This window comes from Sitophilus oryzae, unplaced genomic scaffold (genome assembly GCF_002938485.1).
Source record: "Sitophilus oryzae breed Bouriz unplaced genomic scaffold, Soryzae_2.0 scaffold_1436_pilon_pilon, whole genome shotgun sequence".
Classification (NCBI taxonomy): domain Eukaryota; kingdom Metazoa; phylum Arthropoda; class Insecta; order Coleoptera; family Curculionidae; genus Sitophilus; species Sitophilus oryzae.
The window spans coordinates 231,088-254,865 of record NW_022146100.1 but is presented as its reverse complement, the minus strand read 5'-3'; the positions used below and the strand labels follow the sequence as shown (position 1 = coordinate 254,865).

At 32.3% G+C, this 23,778-nt stretch overlaps 1 protein-coding gene across 7 annotated transcripts; it reads left to right on the top strand.

Moving 5' to 3' along the window:
- The first annotated feature begins 261 nt into the window (after window positions 1-261).
- On the top strand, window positions 262-14,534 carry LOC115876389 (cytoplasmic protein NCK1). 7 transcript variants are annotated; one of them, XM_030892150.1, is made up of 8 exons: window positions 262-403; window positions 1,319-1,482; window positions 1,701-1,921; window positions 2,824-3,034; window positions 8,605-8,830; window positions 11,309-11,456; window positions 11,516-11,650; window positions 14,000-14,534. In XM_030892150.1, the coding sequence occupies exons 2-8, from the start codon at window positions 1,374-1,376 to the stop codon at window positions 14,201-14,203; spliced, it is 1,254 nt and encodes a 417-aa protein (XP_030748010.1). In that variant the 5' UTR covers window positions 262-403; window positions 1,319-1,373; the 3' UTR covers window positions 14,204-14,534. The 7 variants fall into 7 exon arrangements, with proteins under 7 accessions (XP_030748010.1, XP_030748005.1, XP_030748011.1 ...); XM_030892145.1 differs by having other exon boundaries at window positions 1,701-1,939; XM_030892151.1 differs by having other exon boundaries at window positions 269-403; window positions 1,324-1,482.
- Window positions 14,535-23,778: the final 9,244 nt, after the last annotated feature.

Sequence of the window (23,778 nt, the reverse complement as noted above, 5' to 3'; positions counted from 1 at the left end):
GACATAAAATCAATTCCCTAGAAATTCAAAATTTTAACATTTATTAGATAAAAATTCAATAAATATTCCTTTTTACAAAAAGTTATAATTTGATCTCTAAAAAAAATACGTTTATTTTTTGCTTGACTCTGTGTCCTAATAATAATATTTTTTTATAAGCAAGTAATTAAATATATTAAAAAGTGAATTTAAAAAACCGCGCTAGTTAAATTTTAGTTCTACTAAAGCGCCACCTCTCGTATCGTTATTAAACCTTTTTAGGCAGAAGTATTGTTGTCTGCTGAAAAGGTGTTGAAAATAAAATCCAACAGGGAAAAGTAGAAAATAATTAGTTTATTAATTAAATGTGCATTTCCTCGTTTTACATATGCATTATTTAGGAATATGTCTAGCTTGAAAACTGGTAAGTAAACATTTATATTTATAACAACACAAATAGTTTATGTATATTTAGAATTGGTCCCACCCCCAGAAGAGAATTTGCTTATGGATATGTCCCACCCTGTTTCGTTCTATAATTTCAATTTTATCTCAACAATAATTTATTTCCACTTATATTCTTTATTTCTGAGTATTATTATAAAACAGTAGGGAAGAAAAATGATCAGTAATATAGGGATACTAAATGTAGTAGGTAGGTATGCTGATTTCACTCTGAATCAAAACATTCTAAAAAATTATGTAGAAGTTATATCAGAATTGTTTATCTAGATTATAGCTTTATACATAATAAATTGTATATTGTTTTTATTTAGTAAGTTTTTGAGAGATACTTCTTTCCAATAGGCACCTACTATTGAATTATTCATTACTATAAACATTATAAATTTGTTGAATGCTAAACAATTTTGAACCTTTTAAATTGTTTTTTAAACAAGTCAGATTATTTTGGTTGGAGTTCAAAGATACTAATAGCAATTTGTTTTATCTCTCATTGATGTGTAATATATAATCAGCTTCTAAAATATGTAGGTTGACTTCATGGGTTATATGTATAGAAAATATACATTTTTGGTGTAATTTAGATTTAACGAAGTGTAATTATATTTTAATAGTGTTTACAATAAGTTTTTAAAGACTATACAAAGACACTGATGTGTAAGTGATGATCAGAAAAGTTATTGAAACAATTTTTTTCATAATATCAGATTTTTGGAAAGAAATCAACAAAATAAAGTGATTCAGTTTTGTAATTTAGCTTATTTATACCTGTTTATTTACCTTTTATTTGTTTTTTTTATTTATCTCTTAAGGTTTTTCTTTTGTTTGATATTACATATTATTGAGCATGGCAATAAAGTTAGGAAATTTGTTGTAGAATAGAAGCATGTATGTCTGCTAGAAGTACATAAGTAGTAGTGTGCGTTGTGGTCATGTTGGAAACTAGATCTATGCGAGGAATGCCAGATCCTTCTTGGCAAACCAGTAGTAATTACGGATCAAAAATTTCACATCAGATGGCTGGCCTGAACATTCGATATGGTATGTATTTCCAAACGATTCATAAGTGTATGTTATCTTATCAAATATTACTTTAGTATTTTGAGATTTGTTGATATTATTTAAAAAAATAGTTATAATTTTACTGATTAAGTGATGGAGTAGTTATCGAACTTTATTTTCAAAGTGCATGCTTTTTTTAAAGGAAAAACCTTTAAGATACCAGATAAGGTATTCAAACTTATATAATTATTTTTAAGGCAAAGCTGGTCAGGATGATGTTTGTTATGTTGTGGCCAAGTACGATTACGAACATCAGGGGCCTCAAGAGTTAGATTTGCGTAAAAACGAACGTTACGTTCTTCTCGACGATTCGAAACATTGGTGGAAAGTGCAGAATTCGCGAAACCAGGCTGGCTACGTTCCTAGCAACTATGTAAAGAAAGAAAAACCTTCTCTATTTGATAGTATCAAAAAGAAGGTAGGAACCAGTATTGCGGTATGTGTTGCTTTTGTCTTGTTTATAGTATATAATAAAGTCTGCCCACACATTGAGAGGGGGTGATTTTCACAGACAACATCCAAAAAATGACAGAATACTATGATACTACTTGAAATGAAATGACAGACTTCTCTCTTTGGATAGGCTTATACTAGTTATGTATTTGTATTTTGCATTTAGCAAATTTAAGTCATTTTTTGTAAACTCACATAGAACATCTGACATGGAGCTTTTTTAGAACACTGTATAGAGATTCACCTCATTTGACACGGAGTATTGTAGCCACATGATTAGGTTTTCAGAAATTGTGATTAGTGGAATCATTGCAGGACTACTAAAGCTTTAATTTAAAATTATTTTCAAAAGGTACAGAGTGTCCCAAATAAATAAAAAATATCAAAGTTATTTTTTTTTAAACGGAATACCCTGTGTATTATTACCGCACTTTAATCTTACGGTTATATATTTATGTTTTTGTGAAAATACAGTAACAACTATTTTAGTGCTCTACTTCTCTAGGCGTATTTAAGTTTTTAAAACCAAATATTGTCAAAAACCTCTACGAAACATCTTTCAGTTATTCGGTCTCAAAGATCTATATATAAAGATCTGTATCTCCAAAACTAAGCCTTTTAGGACATACATTTATACGAACTTTTTTACCTATTTTTATCTGCAGAATATGCTGCTGAAGTTTCCGGGAACAGTTCGTACCACCCTGTATATTTAAGATATAGTTTCTAAACTTTTTCTTAGCGACACATTTACATACAATACAGTTTGTCTAGATATAGAGTAGTTCTTTAGAAACTTCTGTTGCAAGTTCAGTCAGGGGTTTCCCGCGATGGTAGCAGAATGCATTGCAAACGTGTTCTTTTCAGGTGAAGAAAGGTTCAGGATCGAAAACGCTTCCTTCGAATAATTCGCCGTCTAGAACAGTAGAATCTCCGAACATGGCGCGAAGAGCGGCAGCCGATCCTTCGGAAGCCATAGGAATTGCGGTCGTCAAATACAACTACCAAGCTCAGCAGCCCGATGAATTGTCTTTAGTGAAAGGTTCTAGGATTTTAATATTGGAAAAGAGCAACGACGGTAAGTGATTTTTCGTGGAATTTTAGTTTTGCCATTAGTTGAATGTAAAAAAGTATTTTCAAACAAATGAGACTAGATTCGCGTTCTTAATATTGTGTTAAATATCAAAATATTTACAAAGCAAATCAAAATTGAAATCTACAATACTTCAAAAATCTCATTCTCTGACAAAAAAAAATAGTTAGGTGATGTGTCGATGGTATCATTATTTTAATAAGAAACAATTTTTGGTGATTATTATACTAAACTATGCTGTCAGATACTTATGTAAATATTACCATTTCTGTATATCATTATTGTATATTGTATTTTTGTGAATATTGCATTGTTTGAAATAATATTGTAATATCTGTTTATATAATTTCAAGGATGAATAAAGATATTATTATTATTATTATAAGTTACTTATTAAGAAACATTGCATAAAAAGACTAAAGGAGTCAAATAATATTTTTATTTTCATATATTTTAAAGAAATGCCATGTTAGCTTTTCATGTTCGTAATGGTACACACATTTTTTGGTTTTATTTGACTTTTTCTTCGGATCTAGACCTAGAGGAACTAAATAAAAGACTAGTTTACGTACGGATCGGTCAGCACGATCGATGCTAGGCAGGAGTGGGGAGTGCCAGCTGTATGTTATCGGATCCGGACCTAAAGGAACTAGAGGAACTAAGTAAAAGACTAGCGCGTTTGATGCTAGGCAGGCGTGTGGAGTGCCAGCCGTATGTTGTCGGATCCGGACCTAAAGGAACTAGAGGAACTAAGTAAAAGACTAGCGCGATTGATGCTAGGCTGGCGTGGGGAGTGGCAGCCGTATGTTATCGGATCCGGACCTAAAGGCACTAGAGGAACTAAGTAAAAGACTAGAGCGCGATTGATGCTAGGCAGGCGTGGGGAGTGCCAGCCGTATGTTATTGGATCCGGACCTAAAGGAACTAGAGGAACTAAGTAAAAGACTAGCGCGATTGATGCTAGGCAGGCGTGTGGAGTGCCAGCCGTATGTTGTCGGATCCGGACCTAAAGGAACTAGAGGAACTAAGTAAAAGACTAGCGCGATTGATGCTAGGCAGGCGTGGGGAGTGCCAGCCGTATGTTATCGCATCCGGACCTAAAGGAACTAGAGGAACTAAGTAAAAGACTAGCGCGATTGATGCTAGGCATGCGTGGGGAGTGCCAGCCGTATGTTATCGGATCCGGACCTAAAGGAACTAGAGGAACTAAGTAAAAGACTAGCGCGATTGATGCTAGGCTGGCGTGGGGAGTGGCAGCCGTATGTTATCGGATCCGGACCTAAAGGCACTAGAGGAACTAAGTAAAAGACTAGAGCGCGATTGATGCTAGGCAGGCGTGGGGAGTGCCAGCCGTATGTTATTGGATCCGGACCTAAAGGAACTAGAGGAACTAAGTAAAAGACTAGCGCGATTGATGCTAGGCAGGCGTGTGGAGTGCCAGCCGTATGTTGTCGGATCCGGACCTAAAGGAACTAGAGGAACTAAGTAAAAGACTAGCGCGATTGATGCTAGGCAGGCGTAGGGAGTGCCAGCCGTATGTTATCGGATCCGGACCTAAAGGAACTAGAGGAACTAAGTAAAAGACTAGCGCGATTGGTGCTAGGCAGGCGTGGGGAGTGCCAGCCGTATGTTATCGGATCCGGACCTAAAGGAACTAGAGGAACTAAGTAAAAGACTAGCGCGATTGATGCTAGGCAGGCGTGGGGAGTGCCAGCCGTATGTTATCGGATCCGGACCTAAAGGAACTAGAGGAACTAAGTAAAAGACTAGCGCGATTGATGCTAGGCAGGCGTGGGGAGTGCCAGCCGTATGTTATCGGATCCGGACCTAAAGGAACTAGAGGAACTAAGTAAGAGACTAGCGCGATTGATGCTAGGCAGGCGTGGGGAGTGCCAGCCGTATGTTATCGGATCCGGGCCTAAAGGAACTAGAGGAACTAAGTAAAAGACTAGCGCGATTGGTGCTAGGTAGGCGTGGGAAGTGCCAGCCGTATGTTATCGGATCCGGACCTAAAGGAACTAGAGGAACTAAGTAAGAGACTAGCGCGATTGATGCTAGGCAGGCGTGGGGAGTGCCAATCTTATGTTATCGGATCCGGACCTAAAGGAACTAGAGGAACTAAGTAAAAGACTAGCGCGATTGATGCTAGGCAGGCGTGGGGAGTGCCAGCCGTATGTTATCGGATCCGGACCTAAAGGAACTAAGTAAAAGACTAGCGCGATTGATGCTAGGCAGGCGTGGGGAGTGCCAGCCGTATGTTATCGCATCCGGACCTAAAGGAACTAGAGGAACTAAGTAAAAGACTAGCGCGATTGATGCTAGGCATGCGTGGGGAGTGCCAGCCGTATGTTATCGGATCCGGACCTAAAGGAACTAGAGGAACTAAGTAAAAGACTAGCGCGATTGATGCTAGGCAGGCGTGGGGAGTGCCAGCCGTATGTTATCGGATCCGGACCTAGAGGAACTAATTAAAAGACTAGTTCACGGGAATCTATTCGGCCGGCAGATCCGAGATATAATACAAGGCGACGACGATGGATTCGACCTTGTCTATTGCCATAGCCGGCGTAATTACCACAGAAAATTGTCGTGGGTACTGTTTTTGATTTTTAGTTTATTCTTTAAATATTTTATGGATATGTTCCACTTTAGGTCCCTAAAATTAAGAAATATCTTATAAAACCCGAAGTAGATATTCTGAATTTTTATACAAAAACAAAAAGCTTGAAGTGAGGAAAAATGCAATTTTTCGTAAAATTTTCTTAATATTTGCTCCAATTGATTTATGATATAGTTTTTTAAACTCTGATTTGAGTTTCTGTTTGAATTTTTTTTATCTGCAATAAACTTACCTATATATTTTTAACATACACAATTACACGTCTCGTTATATTTCGTACATTATAAAAATTATACAGATCATACTGTGAATAGTTCTCACTGACAACGAAACTCATTAGCAAACAACGGGGATGTCAATGTTAGTCGGGAACTATTGGGAACTAAACACCTAATTCAAGGAACTATTCCTCTGGAGGAACTAGAACTAAGGAACTAGTTCCACCCAAGGAACTAGAATTCCCACCTCTAGTACGCATTCGGGTATTTTTGATATGCTACTGCAACTTTTCTTGCACTTGCAGATTACACATCCAGATCAATAATTTCTGAACTTGTGTGCTACTTCTGGTTATTTTCAGTTCGTTAATACGTTAAATACCAAGTAGAAATAACCAAAACGAAGACTTTACTCAATATAATACAAAACTAATTTTTGAGTGTAATAACATTTCTAAATTATCTATATTTAATCACGAAACAAATTTCTCTCGGCTGTAATGTTAAAAAATTCTCATAACCGTGAAATTAAAAAAAAAATATTCTATTTACATATTTATTATCTACTTTAAACTTCAAGTAATAGGATTACTTGTTTACCTTACTGATTAAAATCAGTAGCGGTAAAATGCAATATCCTATCAATCAATTTCGCTATTTTTATTGACACATCTTGTTCCCAATCAGTCAAGGTAGGTGCTGAATGCACAACTTCAATTAACAAGGCGTATTGCGTATTGATTAATAAAAAAGAGTATACTGTACCATTATATTTTCATTCTGTTCGTTGTTTCCTTTTCTCTTTGTAATATTTTCAAAGGGCAACTGGCATGATGCAAAGAAAACATGGACAACAGGCTATGCATAGAAGACGTGTATGAAATTTAATAAAGATAATTATAACAACCTCAGAGTTATTGTGAAAAATAATAATGTTTTTTTTTTTAATTTTACCACCCTGTATCTCAAAAGTTAAGATGTTTAGGATATACATTCATATGAACTTTTTTTTGAAAGAATATGACATTAATGAAAATTAATAATAACCAAAATAATAACCAAATAATAACTATCTATCGTAGATAAATGAAACAAGTTTAGATTGGAAAGTGCCCATAAGGAAAATGTAAACATTATTTGGCGCTATTTTTGCAACGGTCGCGATCCAAAGCTTTTGAAAATTTCGTAGCGGTTCGGCTTTTTCCGGAATTATATCGCCAAATATTATTTATTCAAATTTATTATTTTCTTTTAATTTTATAAATAAAATACAGTGTGTTGCATACAAGAAACTTTATATAAGAGCATGTATGAAATACCTATGAAACATTGGAAACCGACGTTATGCCACGATCCACGATGGTTTTTGCAGTTCACAGCACAGCTTTTTAAGTTTTTAATGCCACATTTTCACAATTATCACGGGTTTGAGTAAATAAAACGTAAATTAAACTCACAAGATAGCAATAATTACTTTGAAAATGGATGCTTCAAACACTTTTGGGAATTTTTTCAACGAGAGCGGTTTAGATTTTGAAACATTTTATTATTCTTGAAGATTTTGACTTTGACAAGAGAAAATTATTTCTGTTTTTGTTTGGGATTGTTCTTAGCAACCGCTATAGCAGCGCCAGATCGCGTACAACGGTCGCGACCCAAAACAATTTCGCGAGCCAAAAAATTTGACGGGCATTCCAATCTTTTATTTCCTTTATCTATGCTATCTATCAAAGAATGAAATCGAATTGATATTACCATAGAAACGCCTTTTGATTTTTAGGACTAGGAAAAAATTCAACACTATTTTCATGTTTTTCTTAACCATAGATAAATGAAACAAGTTTAGATTGGAAAGTGCCCATAAGGACAATGTAAACACTATTTGGCGCTATTCATGCAACGGTCGCGACCCAAAACTTTTGAAAATTTCGGAGCGGTTCGGCTTTTTCCGGAATTATATCGCCAAATATTGTTTATTCAAATTTATTATTATTTTCGTTATATACTATAAATAAAATACAGTGTGTTGCATACAAGAAACTTTATTTTATATAAGGACGCATGTATGAAATACCTATGAAACATTGGAAACCGACGTTATGCCACGATCCACGATGGTTTTTGCAGTTCACAGTTCACAGCACAGGTTTTTAAGTTTTTAATGCCACTTTTTCACAATTATCACCGGTTGGAGTAAATAAAACTTGAATTAAACTCACAAAGTAGCAATAATTACTTTGAAAATGGACGCTATAAACACTTTTCGGTATTTCTTTAATGAGAGCGGTTTAGATTTTGAAGAGATTTATGATTTTTGAAGATTCTGACTTTGACAAAAGAAAATTATTTCTGTTTTTGGTTGCCGTTGTTCTTAGCGACCGCTATAGCAGCGCCAGATCGCGTATAACGGTCGCGACCCAAAATAATTTCGCGACCTAAAATTTTTACGGGCTTTCCAATCTAAACTTGTTGCATTTATCTATGTTCTTAACTCTCTCTGAAACGGTATGGAAAAGTATAAACGGGGGTTAACCGTTTTAGGACAAGCAGAAATTTTTAGAAAGAATACATTTTGCTCAAAATGTAAATAATAAAAGTTTTTCTTCTTGTAAAGACTATCCGGGGACATACTGTATAGTTTGTTTTTCTAGACAATATTAGAAACATTTATTTAAAATATAACAATCCTGATTTTAATCTACTGAAAATTTGGGTAGGCTGGTGGAGGGGTCAAAGCAGCAACATCACTGGTTGGTTTCCCTCCAATTATACGCAGGAAGAAGGCGATCTGGACGACACCATGCATACCTATGCCATGGCCGAAAACGTCTTGGACATCGTCGTAGCTCTATATTCGTTCTCTTCGTCCAACGAACAGGAATTGTCGTTTGAAAAAGGAGATAGGTTAGAGATTTTAGATAGGCCGCCGAGCGATCCAGAGTGGTAAGTTTATAGTCTTGTTACCAAACAAACACTATACACTCTGTTGTATAGTTCTTATCACATCTATTAGATTGCCCGTCAGACAAATAATATACATAAATAAACCTTTCTTGACTTCGATACTATCTTTTAGATATGTCTATGTTGTTTACCCCCGGTGTTTTCAGGTACGGATAGCGTGTTATAATCTGCCAGATATATTTTATTTGACGGATAGCAGAAAAACGCGTATCTTCACGTATAGATAACAGTATCTATTAGATAAATTAAACTTATCTCCAAGATATCCTATCTGGCGCCCGAACTGCCAAATAGTGCTTTATTTGTCGGATAAAAATTTGACGCATGAGCAAAGCCATGAGGAGATATTGATTTTATTTGATATTTGACAAAATTGCTTAACATAACCAAGACATTGTTATTATTGAAGATTTCGTTTATTCCAATAAATTCGATTTTAGATTATTTGGAAAAGACTTACCTATTCTGAGTATGTAGGCTATAATCATTTTAGAACCTATGGGGTATAAACACCAATAAACACATTGAAATGGTGCAAAAAACTATTGTTGCTAGTGCCGGACTTTATAAGGACTGTTACAAAATAAAGAGAGTCTCTGTTCTGTTAGAGCATCAGAACGAAGAGAATGCATTAAGTTAGGATAATAGTGATCAAACAGTAATTTATAAATTATTTTATTTAAATCCTTTCAATTACAAACCATTACTATATATTATATAAAATGCTAATGTTTATCTGTGTCGTCTCTACTGAAGTAACGACTTGCTCTAGAAAGTTGCTTTTTTTACTAAAAGATAGCTAAATGGCTCTTCTAAAAACTGTCGTCGCCGGATTTTTTGTTTTTCATTTAATTAAAAAAAAATAAAAAGTATTTTTTTCCTGATCTCGTGACGGATGCGCCAGGCTTCAACTAGTTTTTAATAAAGCTCTAAAGTGGGTAAAAAATAAATAAAACTTTTTAAATCAAACTATTTATTTCATTTTTAATTCGCATATCTTAATTCATTAATATTATAACAGGAACCTTATAAAACCTTCAACTCACATTTGCTTTTATTTCTTTTGTGTTACAATTTTAGTTTAATTTCTTGCACTATGTACCTTATACAGTATGATCGAAAAAAAAAACGGCGTCCAGTTGGCTGGGAAATGATGATCGATGATATTTCCCATATAAATTTACATATGAAATGGCAGCAATCTTTATTTCATAGCCATTGCTGACGCCGTTTTTTTCGATCATACGGTACATCTCTTCTCCATGCTGTTTTTTAAGTAACTCTCTAGCTAAAACTTGCTAAAACATCTGTATTGTGGTCCTTTGATTTCCAGTTAGTTCAACTTTGTTTAGACAAGATTTTTCCTTTATTTTTTCTTTTTTTTTTTTTGAAGTTCCATCACTTTGAGTTCTTAAAAATAAAAGTAATATGACAAAATTGTTTTTATTTAATTTTTTTTATTAAATAATTTGTACATATAATGTGTAAATGTAACAATTATTATAGGTACTATTCATTTATTATTATTAAGACAAAAGTATAAGTGCATTTATCTATCTATCTTTATCTATATTTTATAAAATAAAAACTCACCTTAATTACTATCATTGATGCTATCCTACCTATTTCTTTACTATGAAAAGCCCTGGAACAACATATTTGTTATTACTAACAGTCTTATGCTATTTTTAATTTTCAATATTAATAACTTACCAGATGGTGGGTTTAGAATTGGTTTATAAATCTCTGCTTGCACTTCACCAGCTTCTTCCATTATCAATTGTACTAAAATGTTAATATAATAAATATAACAGTAATATCATGTAATTAAACTATAAATTACTTACAGATTATTTTTTCTTGTTTTAATTTCTTATAAATCGCATTCCATCAATATATCTATTGCACCACCACCACTGCTGAAATTGAATTATCTTTCCCTTTTTCCATAAAGGTAAATTTAAATAGCCTATACCATAATAGGACTAGTTGGAGTTGAACACAAAATATATTTTAGTTGAATTTTATTGTTTTTATTTTCATTTTGACAATCTTTTGACAACTGAACAATAACCTCACTTTTTAATCTAACGATTTGAAATTCCGAGTTTTTGTCTCTGTCTGTTGTATCGACTTTTCATATAATATAACCATCTCAATTTCAGATATCTTATATTGGCAACACTTTCTCTACGGAGTGTCTACCGGTCCGTAGGCGGCCATCCTCCAAATTGTTATTTATTGGATTATTTTGTATGAAAATACCCAAATGTTATATCCTATAGATATCAGGCTCTAGATTGTTTATCTTTTAGATGGTTATTTGTTAGATAAAAGTTATTTATTTATAACTGAAGAGACCGCGCCTTAGTGTTTACCATTGTATAGTTCAGTCTTATCTTGAACGCTGATAAATAGCCATTATAATATTTTTTTATAAACTATAATATTCCCCAGGTATAAAGCTAGAAATTCTCAAGGACAAGTAGGTTTGGTTCCGAGAAACTATTTACAAGAACTATCGGACTATATGGATCGGCCTTACCAAGAGAGGAACAAACAAGAACTCATGGATTCCTCGATGGTCAGTTCTCAAGTATCACAGGTATATTTGAGAATTTTTTTTTCTGAAATTATTTTGATTCGCTGCAACTTATTTTGTAGGCCTCAATGATGGATAAACCGCATCTGGTGGACAAGCCTTGGTACTACGGAACCATTTCAAGAAACGTTTGTGATAATTTATTAAATCAATTTGGACACGACGGTGACTTTTTAATTCGTGACAGCGAGACAAATGTAAGTGAATATTAGTTATATTTATGTTTATGAAGTTATGCAGAACGCAACAGTGATAAAACCCATGGAAAAAACTTATTAAACAACAAAAATCTTTAACAATCCAGTGCCTCTTTCAAAAACAAATATTTATATGACTGATCAATAATCCATTTTTTCCATTATCGCAAGTTGAAAAATTTTCAGACTACCCTCGTAAATAAAAGTGTTTTTTTTTACGTTATTAGGCGTATGTTTTTTAACTCTATAATAAATATAGTACAAATCTTTTAGAAGTTCCTCAATATGGCCGACCTAGTTACAAAAATTGGTAATTTTTTTTAATGAAAAATAAGTTGGCGTTGCCGAATTCAGAACTTTATTTACTCTTTGGTTAACAACAACATTTTTCAGGGTTGTTAAGTTGACGTTAAAGTTAGGTTATTTAGCACAGTTATTAGGTAGTTGTCATAAATAAAAACATAGATTAATGAAATTATTTAAATAAGAATAAAGGAATTTTACCGCAGATCGGAAGAGATTTTACTTAACGGTATTTTATAAACTTTCTCAGTGAAAATATTAACTCCCCTGTTTCTTATATCGCAGTTAAAGGGACGTCAGTACTATAGGAAGTGAATTTTTGTTTTCCTGTTTTGACGATATTCGGAGAGTTCCTAGAATTGTCAAGATTATTGAATAATTATAGTTGTCTAATAAGAGAAATTAATAGAAGACTTGGAGATAGGATGATGGGTTTCATGTTATAGTTGATGGATCACCCCATTTCTCTTAATTTATGTTTTTATTTCGGTACAGTTAATCACAAATTGAATTGATATGTGTGCAAAAACATTTATATATTTTTAATAAATATAAATCTTATTTAAATAGTTCTTTTATATACTGTTAAACTGAATCAACTACAAAGTCTTTAGCAAAAAGTTATAAGGTAATAAATGTTGTAGATATAATTTATGAAAATTTATATATAAAGATTGGAACACAATCCTCTGAGGAAAAAAGAAATACTCAAAAACTCATTAAATATACTTTATTAAAAAATAACAACATACAAAAATAGTCATCCATGCAAACTGTAATAATCAGAACATTATCCACATTATACCTTTATTAAATTTGTGTTCACACTCCTGTCAGGAAAGCCAGAAATGTTTGTTTAAATATTAACTTATTTTAAATTGCCACAAACACATCAGAATATGTCACAACCACAACTATAGGTTTGGAATCAGTACTAAATTTTAAACCTAGTAAGTGATGCGTCAACTAACAAGTATATGATAAAAAAGAATTATTAATATAGAGTGTGCTATATGATGTACTTCTACTAATTTATGAAGTGACTTTCCTTTCAAATGTGAGGAATACCGGTAAAATAAAACATAATTTTTGGTTTGGTTTGGTGTTTGATTTTCTAACTACATCTATTACAAACCTTAAGTGTTTTTAGTGAGTAACTGTATTTCCTGTTATTCTTTGTATATCCTGTAAAGTAAAAAAAAATATATATTTCAAAAATATAAAAACAATGCAATAGATATCAAACAGATTCATAAAAAGTACTTACAATAATAATTATTGTAAGTTGGTTAGGTTAATTATTGTACATATTATATATTTCAAGTGTTATTTCATTTTTGGTCCCATTACCAACATTACCTTCTTGAGGTCTCTACTAACTCAACTTTTAAACCTTCTTTATTTTAAAACTGATTTACAACAATCTGTAATGCCCGCGATGTTTCCTGAAATGTAAGTTTTAATCTATTTATTATCATATACATATTACAAACCTGAAAATTACTGTTACGAGGAAACTTCCCAAAATAAATAGAGACCTTTTTACAAACATCTGGACTAATTTATTTTCACGAATTTGTGGACGAGTCAATGTTTTCTAATACATTTTTAAGCGTTTTATACATTTTGAATATCTTCCAGGCTATTCCTCAGTTCTTGATCGGTAAAAAGATTATTGATAACTATAATTAGTACTGCAGGTTAAATAAAAGAACAAAATCAAGTAGAATCTGTGAACAGAAACTCAAAAAATACTGAAAATATTTAGAAAAAAGGGCCGTAAACGTCAACGTCAATGTCAGCCAATTGTCAGAGTTCAATTAGATTTACCACAGATTATCAATTTGAACGATTTGAACTACACTCGATTCCAGTCCAGATATTTTCGTTTTTTAAGCCTCCCATACTGAAGTCCGCCATATTGGGAAGTTTTAAAAGATTACAAGTATATATTCTGTTTGTCGTGGCAGTTACTGTTTGACAGAGAGAAACAATAGTGCCACCACCACTCTGGTGATTAGACAATCATAGTTACATTTCTTCCAGGTTGGTGATTATTCAGTGTCATTAAAAGCGCCAGGCCGGAACAAACACTTCAGGGTGCACGTAGAGGGCGCCCTGTACTGTATAGGACAACGAAAATTCCACACCCTCGACCAACTGGTCGACCATTACCAGAGGGCGCCCATCTACACCAACAAGCAGGGCGAAAAACTTTATCTCGTGCGGCCTCTGCCCAAAACAAAATAGGAAACAAGTTATAAATTTAATATATTTTGTGTGAGTGTTTTTTTACATTGCAAGTGGCTTTAGTATATACATATATTTATAGATGAATTGCTAATAAGGGAAATGCCAGGAGGAGAGAGGTAACAGTGTGTTAATCGGTTGGTGCGGCCCTATATTGGTCTTAGAGAATTTTATTATAATTTTTTTATAACCTTAAAAGTATCTTACTGTTATCACCGACGTTAAACCTACTATAATATTATAAATTGGCGCTTATCAATTTATTCCCCTGGACCCAAGAACGGTAAACTAATAGGATTGCTCATCCTCACAAGACGTACGTTCGCCTCTTCCCGCGCTTCAGCTGACAGTTGTGACGTCATTGTAGTCCTTGTCATGATAATGTGTATTATTAGTTGCCTATGGTAAACTTATAAAAATAACAGCTGAGAAATTTTGAGTTAATTATTTTGTCAATTTTAAATGCGAAAAAGGCGTTTTTAAAGTTTTTAGAGCTATAGAGTGTATAAATACGTTCATTTTGTGTTGTGGATTGTGACAAAGTGCTTACTAAGTGCCTACGATATTGTTTATTAATTATTTTAAAGCAAAATATGGAAGCACTCTAAAAAGAATGCTTGCAAAAGGTGATGCTGGGAACTGCTGTTCTTAAAAATGCATTATCAGAATATTTAATACGATTTATACAGTTAATTTTCTATACTGCATACATATAAGGTGTTTAAATAAATAAACGAAATAATGAACGTTTTGAATCCGGCAACCAATAATGCACGTGTGTGTATTATTGGTTGCCGGATAAGACTACAATGACGTCACAAGGCGAGGAGTTTTCGCATGCACTTGGCGGACACTTTTGGCCGAATGAGCAGTCCTATTAGGTTAACTGTTCTTGCCCTGGACCCTTCTTATTCTCTTATCAAGGTCTGTAAGAAGGTTAGTATTTAGAGGCAGAGAAAGTATGTTGTGTTTTTTGTCTGGCACCATATAGTGACGCACCACCTGGTTAAGTTAAAAGAGCACAATTGGTTTTTGTTAAGTGCAAACGTGTGTTGTGCAATTTTTGATTGTTTTCATTTTCTTCGTGTTTTTCTATTAACATTAATATAAGAAGAGCGGTGCTGTTGACAGTTGTTAAAATGTCATGATAGTAAATAAATTAACGAGTATTTAAGATTAACACCAGAAATTTGTTTTTTATTTTATTTAATTTCTCTTTTATTAGAATTATTTTAAGTTCTTGACGCCATTTTTTTTTTGATAGTATTTAAGAATCTTCAAATCTGTATTTTATTCAAGTTTCAAACGAATATTAATCAATATTACAAAAAAATCGAAATGTATCGTGATCAAAAACTAAGTTAAATAAAACAAAATTATAAGAAAATATCTTGTAAATAATGAGTGTATTTATCTCGTCTAGGTAATGATTGAAAAAATACAATACTTTTTTTCTTTTAAATATCAAGGAGATGAAGAGTAAAGCTTGATTTTCATGCATCCGTTGTCCGGCGATACGTTGATACGATATTAATTTTATTGGTAGAATTTAAAGACTTTGATTGGTTAGAAAATAACGCAGTTTTTAAATTTATTGCATTTTCATGTCTCCGCTTATCGGATATACGTTGGTGTTATTTTATATTTTCGTAAGATGTAAACAACTGATGAAATGAACGAAGGAAAAAATATCATTTTCATTACGTACCTTTTTTTATATTTTAGTTCTTAGATATATTATTTTGCTAACATATGAAACAAATTTAAGTTCAAATATCTTAAGGAATTTTTATTTTCAAGAAGGTGCTTTACAACTTTAGTGTCATTTACATGTCAACATTTCCTGCCTGGGCATTTTCTTTAAAAAAAACTGTGTATAATATCTGGTCACATCAATAATGATATATTTTTTTTGTTATTTTTGTATATATTTTGTAAGTTATTTAATAGTGCTAGGGTGTCGATTTGAAACTAAACTTTTTTCAAAAGAATTTGAATTATTTTATCAGTTTGCGACTTATAGTTGTGTAAATTTAATAGACGTAAAGATTGGGAGATTTCTCTTTTTTTTTCAAGTATTTTTATATATTATCTTATTGTTTCATTTTTCTATAATAACATATTTTTGCGACAATATACACAACAGCAACAGCATACTTATTTTATTGAAAATCAAATAAGTAATTTGTTTCTGTTTACCTAATCGTCTAAAGCTTTGTTTATGCTGGAGCTGTAAATAAAAGACATAAAAGTAGTGTTTTCGTAGGCAGGTATTTATGGCGAGTAAAGCGCCGCTTTTTGCTTATAAAAACATTCATTTTATTTCACTGTCGCGACGTTAGTATATTTGCTATTTTCGTCCATCGCAGCTCAAACATAAAACACAGCGTGGTAGATTTGCGGCTTTAGGCAAGTGCGCAGCAAGGTGGTAAGTGAGGTGGCAGCGGCGTGGTAAAAGAGAGGGGGAAGCGATGGAGCGGTCTTTTGTAAGTAGCGTGGTATCAGTCGGGTGGCTACAAGCACAGATTAGGTATACTATATGTATACAGATAAAAATCTTATCCCTAATTCGTGGTACGAAAATTGTTTTTTATGACGATGTGCAAACGAGTAAAATTTCCTGTGCGCAAAAATAAACTCGCGTAAAATAAGAATAAACAGCGTAATAGAGAGATATCGCTAAACCGAATAGCGTGCATGGACGTTAATAAGGCCAGGTGTTATTTCCTTTACGTGAGGTGGTATTAACTCTCTTCATTTATAGTTATCGGATCGGAAAGAATTCTGTTCGCGTCGCGTCCTCTATTTAAACTTAACCTAACTTTGAATTTAAAACTTTGAAATTGTTTTGTTTACTAGGTATTTTAAAACTAAAGGGCTAAAGTGCTTATTTCCAGTGCTTTACTGTTCAACGTCTGCCAGTGGGTTTAGGGCAACAAGCAACAAATTCTCTTAGAAGGGCTAAGTCGTCGTCTGCTGTAAACCTAAGCCTCTTTATAGGTTCTTTAATATTGGAAGAGGTGGAATCCATATTTTGGGCTATATTTATTTAATTAAAACTAATCCCAGCTACTTAAATATCACAAATTACCTAATAAAACTAAAGCAATAATTCAAAACAATTCAAACATAACCTAAAATAAAAGATCTCGCCGACCGGCACCGGTTGTCAAATACCCGCACATGTCCATTTAAGCAATTTTTAAACGTTAATTAGAAATAGCGCTTGGTGTAATTGATCCGCAAATTACGTCAGGCGGTAACGTTATTCGCGCGTGTTGCGTTAAAAATTGACTCGCGCATATCGTAACCATGATACGGTACGCGTAAATACTGTATGACGCTATTCGGTTTTCCGATATCTCTCTAATAACTGTGCCGATCAGGCGCTGTGTACAATTTTAGAGGCCATAAGTGGGCGTGCTTACTAACTAGTGCCCGATTCCGAAAATTGGAACCACGAAAAACAATAAAGAAAAAACAAAGTTTATAATCTGTATAATCTGTACTACAAGTCTCCGACAAGTTTAATTTTCGGCTGGCAAGCGGCTAATGACCACATGAAATTTGAATTGCAACGGCCTTTTCAATACGTAATTATATTATTTAAATAATTTTTTACTCTGATCTGACGTGTGAATTATACAGGGTTGTTCACCACATACGACACGGAGTATTGTAGCTAAACGATGAGATTTTTACAAATTGTAAGTTTGGGGTTCGTTGAAGGACTATTAGAGCTACAATTTAAAAATATTTTTACAAGATACAGAGTGTCCCGAATAAATAAAAAATATCAAAGTTGTATTTTTTAAAATGGAACACCCTGTATATTATTACATTTTTAGTTTCTACGATTAAAATAAAGGTAAATTTGATTAAGGTTTATTATACTTAAACCTTACCGTTTTTGAAATATTTTCAATTTTGTGAAATTGCAGTAAAAATTTTAAAGCTTCATTTCTCCAAGGGTATCAAAATTTTTAATACTAAATATTTACTGAAGTTTATTTATTGATCAGTTATTGTGTTGCAATAATAAAAATAATACTACCTTATACAGAGTGTCTAAAAATTTATTTTAAATAATTATTAGCTTCAAACGGCAATAACTTCTTTAATTTAAATGGAATGTTCTGTATATTTTAGGAGAATCAGATGCACAATTAAATTGTCTATCACATTGTATTATACCATTTTTTACCTATCCCTTCAAGTTTTCGTATAAAATGCATTTTCTAATAATTTAGACCTCATTTATCAATATATCCATGGAATATTGACATTTTAGATTGTTTTTAAAGCAACAAATGTACAAAATGTACAGACTAGTAATATTATCGTTTTTAGCAAAACGATAATATTACTAGCCCATTTGTACGCAAAAAGAAAACTATTTAAATCTTTATAAAAGAGTATACCATTAATTAAATATAACACCATTATTTGCGCCCATATACTAATTAATTACATACTTAATTGTGTTCGTTATTAAATTATTATAAATAAATGTGGATTTGAGTCAGAAATCAATATAATAATAAGTTATCAAATTAAAGTCTCTGTAGTTATAAATAAGCATTTATTAAAAAATGAAATATCATTTTTAAGGTGTTACTTTTTATCACACTGTCTAATGCCCATACAAAATTCAGTTTTTTAGTATTTGGAGCAATTATTATTAATCAAAGCAAACAGTCAGTTAATGTTGTTTGAATACTGGAATCATATTAACTGATCCTCTTTAACAAATATTTAAACAGTTTTTTTTTATTTTTTAATGAAATAAACGAATTATATCGACAATATTAATATTTGTACTCTTTAAAAATTTGTACATCTTTAAAAATAATCTAAAATGTCAATAGTCCATGGGTATATTGATAAATAAGTTCTAAATTACAAGAAAATGCATTTTCTACGGAAACTTAAAGAGATAGGTATAAAATGGTATAATATAATTTGATAGACAATTAAATTGTGCATCTGATTCTCGTAAAATATACAGGGTGTTCCATTTAAATTAAAGAGGTTATTGCCGTTTGAAGCTAATAATTATTTAAAATAAATTTTTAGACACTCTGTATAAGGTAGTGTTATTTTTATTATTGCAACACAATAACTGATCAGTAAATAAACTTCAGTAAATATTTAGTATTAAAAACTTTGATACCCTTGGAGAAATGAAGCCTTAAAATTTTTACTGCAATTTCACAAAATTGAAAATATTTCAAAAACGGTAAGGTTTAAGTATAATAAACCTTAATCAAATTTGCCTTTATTTTAATCGTAGAAACTAAAAATGTAATAATATGCAGGGTGTTCCATTTAAAAAAATACAACTTTGATATTTTTTACTTATTTGGGACACTCTGTATCTTGTAAAATTATTTTTAAATTGTACCTCTAATAGTCCTTCATCGAACCCCAAACTTACAATTTGTAAAAATCTCATCGTTTAGCTACAATACTCCGTGTCGTATGTGGTGAACAACCCTGTATTATTCTTAGTAACTTGCAAAATGTCGCTAAAGACACAAAGAAAAGTTTAAACTTTCGGCCATCAGGTTCAAATTCTTTTTATAAACGTTATTAAACGTTTTATTTTTCTGTCACATAGGATGAACCCTTTGAATAACAATGTTTTTTCTTCAACTTTTTCTTTTTCTCCTTGTTTTGATTGTTTAGTTCATCCTCTGAGTTTGATAACATTTTCGATAATAATAAAATTACTGATGAAATTAATTATATATACAGGGTGTCCCAGAAATAAGTGCAAGTATTTTAACTGGTAGTATATTTCGGCTCATGAGTTTTTTTTTGCGAAATTTTTTTTTGAGAATTGGATTTTTTTGAAAGAATTTTTGGAATTTTTTTTTAGTTTCAAGTTATAATAATAATAGCTCCCGTATATAGCGTTTAACGCCTTGGGAGTAGCAAGGTACAGCTTGCCATAGTAGAGCCGTTCGGTATACCAGGAAGGTAATGTGGCTAGCACTACGCTTCAACCGCCTATTATTACCTCAAGATTGTGAATCCCAAGTATTCATTTAAGGCTGAGTCGACTTAGGTACCCAAACTATTTTGATTTTAATAAAAATAGCCGGGTGTAGGATTCGAACCCACAACCTTGAGATTGGTAGACGAGAGCCTGTACCTCTACGCCACCGGGCACCTTTTAGTTTTAAGTTAAAAAACATAATTTCTTGATAATAAATATGGCAACATAGGTAGTAGATTAAATTTACACGAAAGAAAATCCAGAAAAAAATCCGGTGGTTCTCAAAATTTAAGCAAAAAAGCATTTTTTGTATATATTTTCAAAGTACAATAACTCGGTTATTTTGGACTTATTTGTAAAATGGAAAAGAGAAAAAATGTTTCTTTTGGCCAGATCTACCATCCCTTAAAATACTTGCACTTATTTCTGGGACACCCTGTATAAAATAATCACCATTCCTATGCCTCACGCCATTCATTTACCTCACCACCGCCACATCACTTCAGTACGCGCCTGGCCTTGTTATAGATGAAATGGCGTTTGCAGGTTTAGGACCAGTAAATAAACAACCAACAAAGGTTGTTTATTTACTGGTCCTAAACCTGCAAACGCCATTTCATATAAAACACAGCTTTAAGGAACTTTGAATTCAAAAATCAAATCAAAAAAAGTTAAATAGTTTCCGTCCAATCTACACCAGAAAATTACTTTCATTATTTTAGTGAACTTTTTTTCTAACGAAATCGTGAGTTCTATATATGGCAAAAGTATAAATTTAATCAAATTTTATATAAAATATATTCTAGTCTTTTATCTGGTGCAAGTTGTACAAAATATTACAATTAATATACATATATTTTATGCTGGATTTGCTTTATATATTATTCACGATTTTCATAAATTTGTATATGTTGTTTTTTCAAATATCTTTACTAACTAAACATAGCCAAAATGTGATGCCATAAAAATATTGATAAGTAATTTTACAATAAAAATATACAGTTGTCTTCCCTCTCAAGATTGATGTCCGTTACGGATGCTTCCTATAAAATAATTCATATTCTTTTCGCTCAAAAAAATAACGGTTATTTTATCAAACTATTAGTCAAGAGGCACAAAAAATGATGATGTACCTACCTTTCAAGATACAGTAAGTGTGATTTTAAAGTAACGCAGCTTAATTTAAGTCTCCATTGAAGAATACTCATACTGTAGTTGAGTATAAAAATCTACCTAAATTATTTATAGGATATAATTTCGTTTTCCCCTATCCAAATAAAACCATAGAATACATTCATTTGTATTGTTTTATTAATATCCTTTATCCTTAATTATCTAGTGTCCTCCAACAGTTAAGTAAGGGTGTATTCCGTTGCTTACCTTGGTTATGGTTTTATGTTTCGTTTCTATCGGTTTCCTGAAAGTTTTCTTATTACGGAACACGGTTCCTGAAAAATTCGGTTATAACCATAGATAAAAGAAAATAATCTTCTGTTATAACATGGTTATAACTGTCACCGAACTAACCAGCGCGAGAAGGCTGGTTTTTCTGGTTTTGTTTGCCAATCAATGTCTTTTATGTGAGAGAAATCAAGCAAATATTGGAAGTTCGAGTGAAATTCTCATTTAATTTCTAAAATTTGTTATAACATTTTGTATTTACATCCAAAAGCAATGGAGGTAGTCAGTAAAGGTAAATAAATTTCATTAACTAAATAGAATGACTTTTTAGGACCATTTAAACTTGTAATATGTAGCCATTGTTTCTTAAAGTCAGGAACGTTTAAAGAAAACATGAAAAACAAGACAAGTAATCGTGAATGTTTTGTAAGCTATAAAAATATAAATCTTGATTAGGTTTGTTTATTTATTATTGATCTGTTTTAATATTGGACCTGCCAATCTTCACTTGAGCCGTCTAACGAGTTTAACAGTTTATTAATAAAGTACTTTTCAATATTAGACTCCATTGAAAAGAAGAAGCAAACGTAAAAGCAGAGAATAGGTACATTAAAAATGCATAAAAGATAAATTTTATAATAAAGGTATTGAAATTTAGAAAACGTCAACATTTGACATTTCTAGTATTTTACCAAACCGTTCCGTATCAAACCCAACGACTGTATATATTCTAAAGGGCTGTTCGATCGCGTCAAATCGCCGCTGTCGTAGTCGCCGTGGAATGCTACGTCACGCGCTGACCAGCGCTCCACAGTGCGGTGGATGGTTATTCTAGCGGGACAAAATCTCAAGAGCAATGTTTGGGACTTAAAATCTAAGAACGTAGCAAATGGTCTAATATATAGCAACTATATGGTTAAATTTATTTATTAACTTAATTTATTAATAAATAAATACAATATAATAAAACTATGATATTATTCGTACATGACACACAAAAACCGTATTGTAAACTATTGCCAAATACATAAAATTAAAATATATTTTATTTTGAAAATAATAAATAAGATAGATATTTTAATTTTAATTTTAACACTCGGTAATTGTAAATTCATATATAGTAAGTATCTAAGACAATTTTTTAAATTCAGTGCCCTTTGATGGAGTTGTTTTGTTCTTATACTATCCGATTGAAATGAATCTTTTTGGGCATTCACCTGTTAAGCTTGAACTCCCTGTGACTGTGACTACCTGTGTTGGTAACTATTGGTAACTCAAAAGATCTACATCAATCAATATATCGATATTTGAAAAAAAAGTGAAAGTTTGATATCTGCAGAACAAAGGCACGAAGGATTTTAACAAATAATATACGTACAGTAGAAAAGTACATACCTTTGGCAATCTTCAACATAATTTGGCTTTGGAATAAAATGTATAAGCACTTGTAAATATTTTGTTTTCGTATGATCTCTGCCTTGCTGAGCAGAAAACGACCAAATTTGGTTGATAAAAATGTATCGAAATAAAAAGAATATTCATGCATTTTTGTATCAATTGGAATGTCTACTATTTATTCTTATCAGTACACATTTTTTTGCTTATTTCTAACCAAACGCTTTTGTCCCGCTAAATTTATCTTCCAACGCACTGTGCGCTCGTCCGTCAAATGCAAAAATAACTGTCACTGTCTAAAATCTTTAGCGCCAACTTCAACTCGGTCAGTAGATGACGTAAAAAAACTAACAGTGCAGGAAGATAGGAATCGAACTATCCTTATCTCTATAGTATCCTTGATCAAACCGATGTTTTTCAGGAACCGCTCTTTACCGTAGTTTACCGATCTGATTCGCCTGGTTTTGCAACGGAATACAGCCAAAGTTACGTTTGAAAATGACACTGACAAGTTATGTCGGTTTTTGACTGGTGATTGATTGTTACCTATTCAGTTTTAATTAAAAAATCGATTTAGTTTTTCTCAAATTATTTAAAATTGGCTTGTCCAAAAATGTTCAAACTTGGCATGTGTGTTTACCAAACGTAGAGCTTAAAAAAATGTATTTACGACTTCGCTATGAAATCAGTAGAGAAGTCAATATCTGGACAGTTCAAAATTTGTATGGGATTTCCTATGTTTCCAACGACGATGCACCACTCGGTATATTTTCTTGCT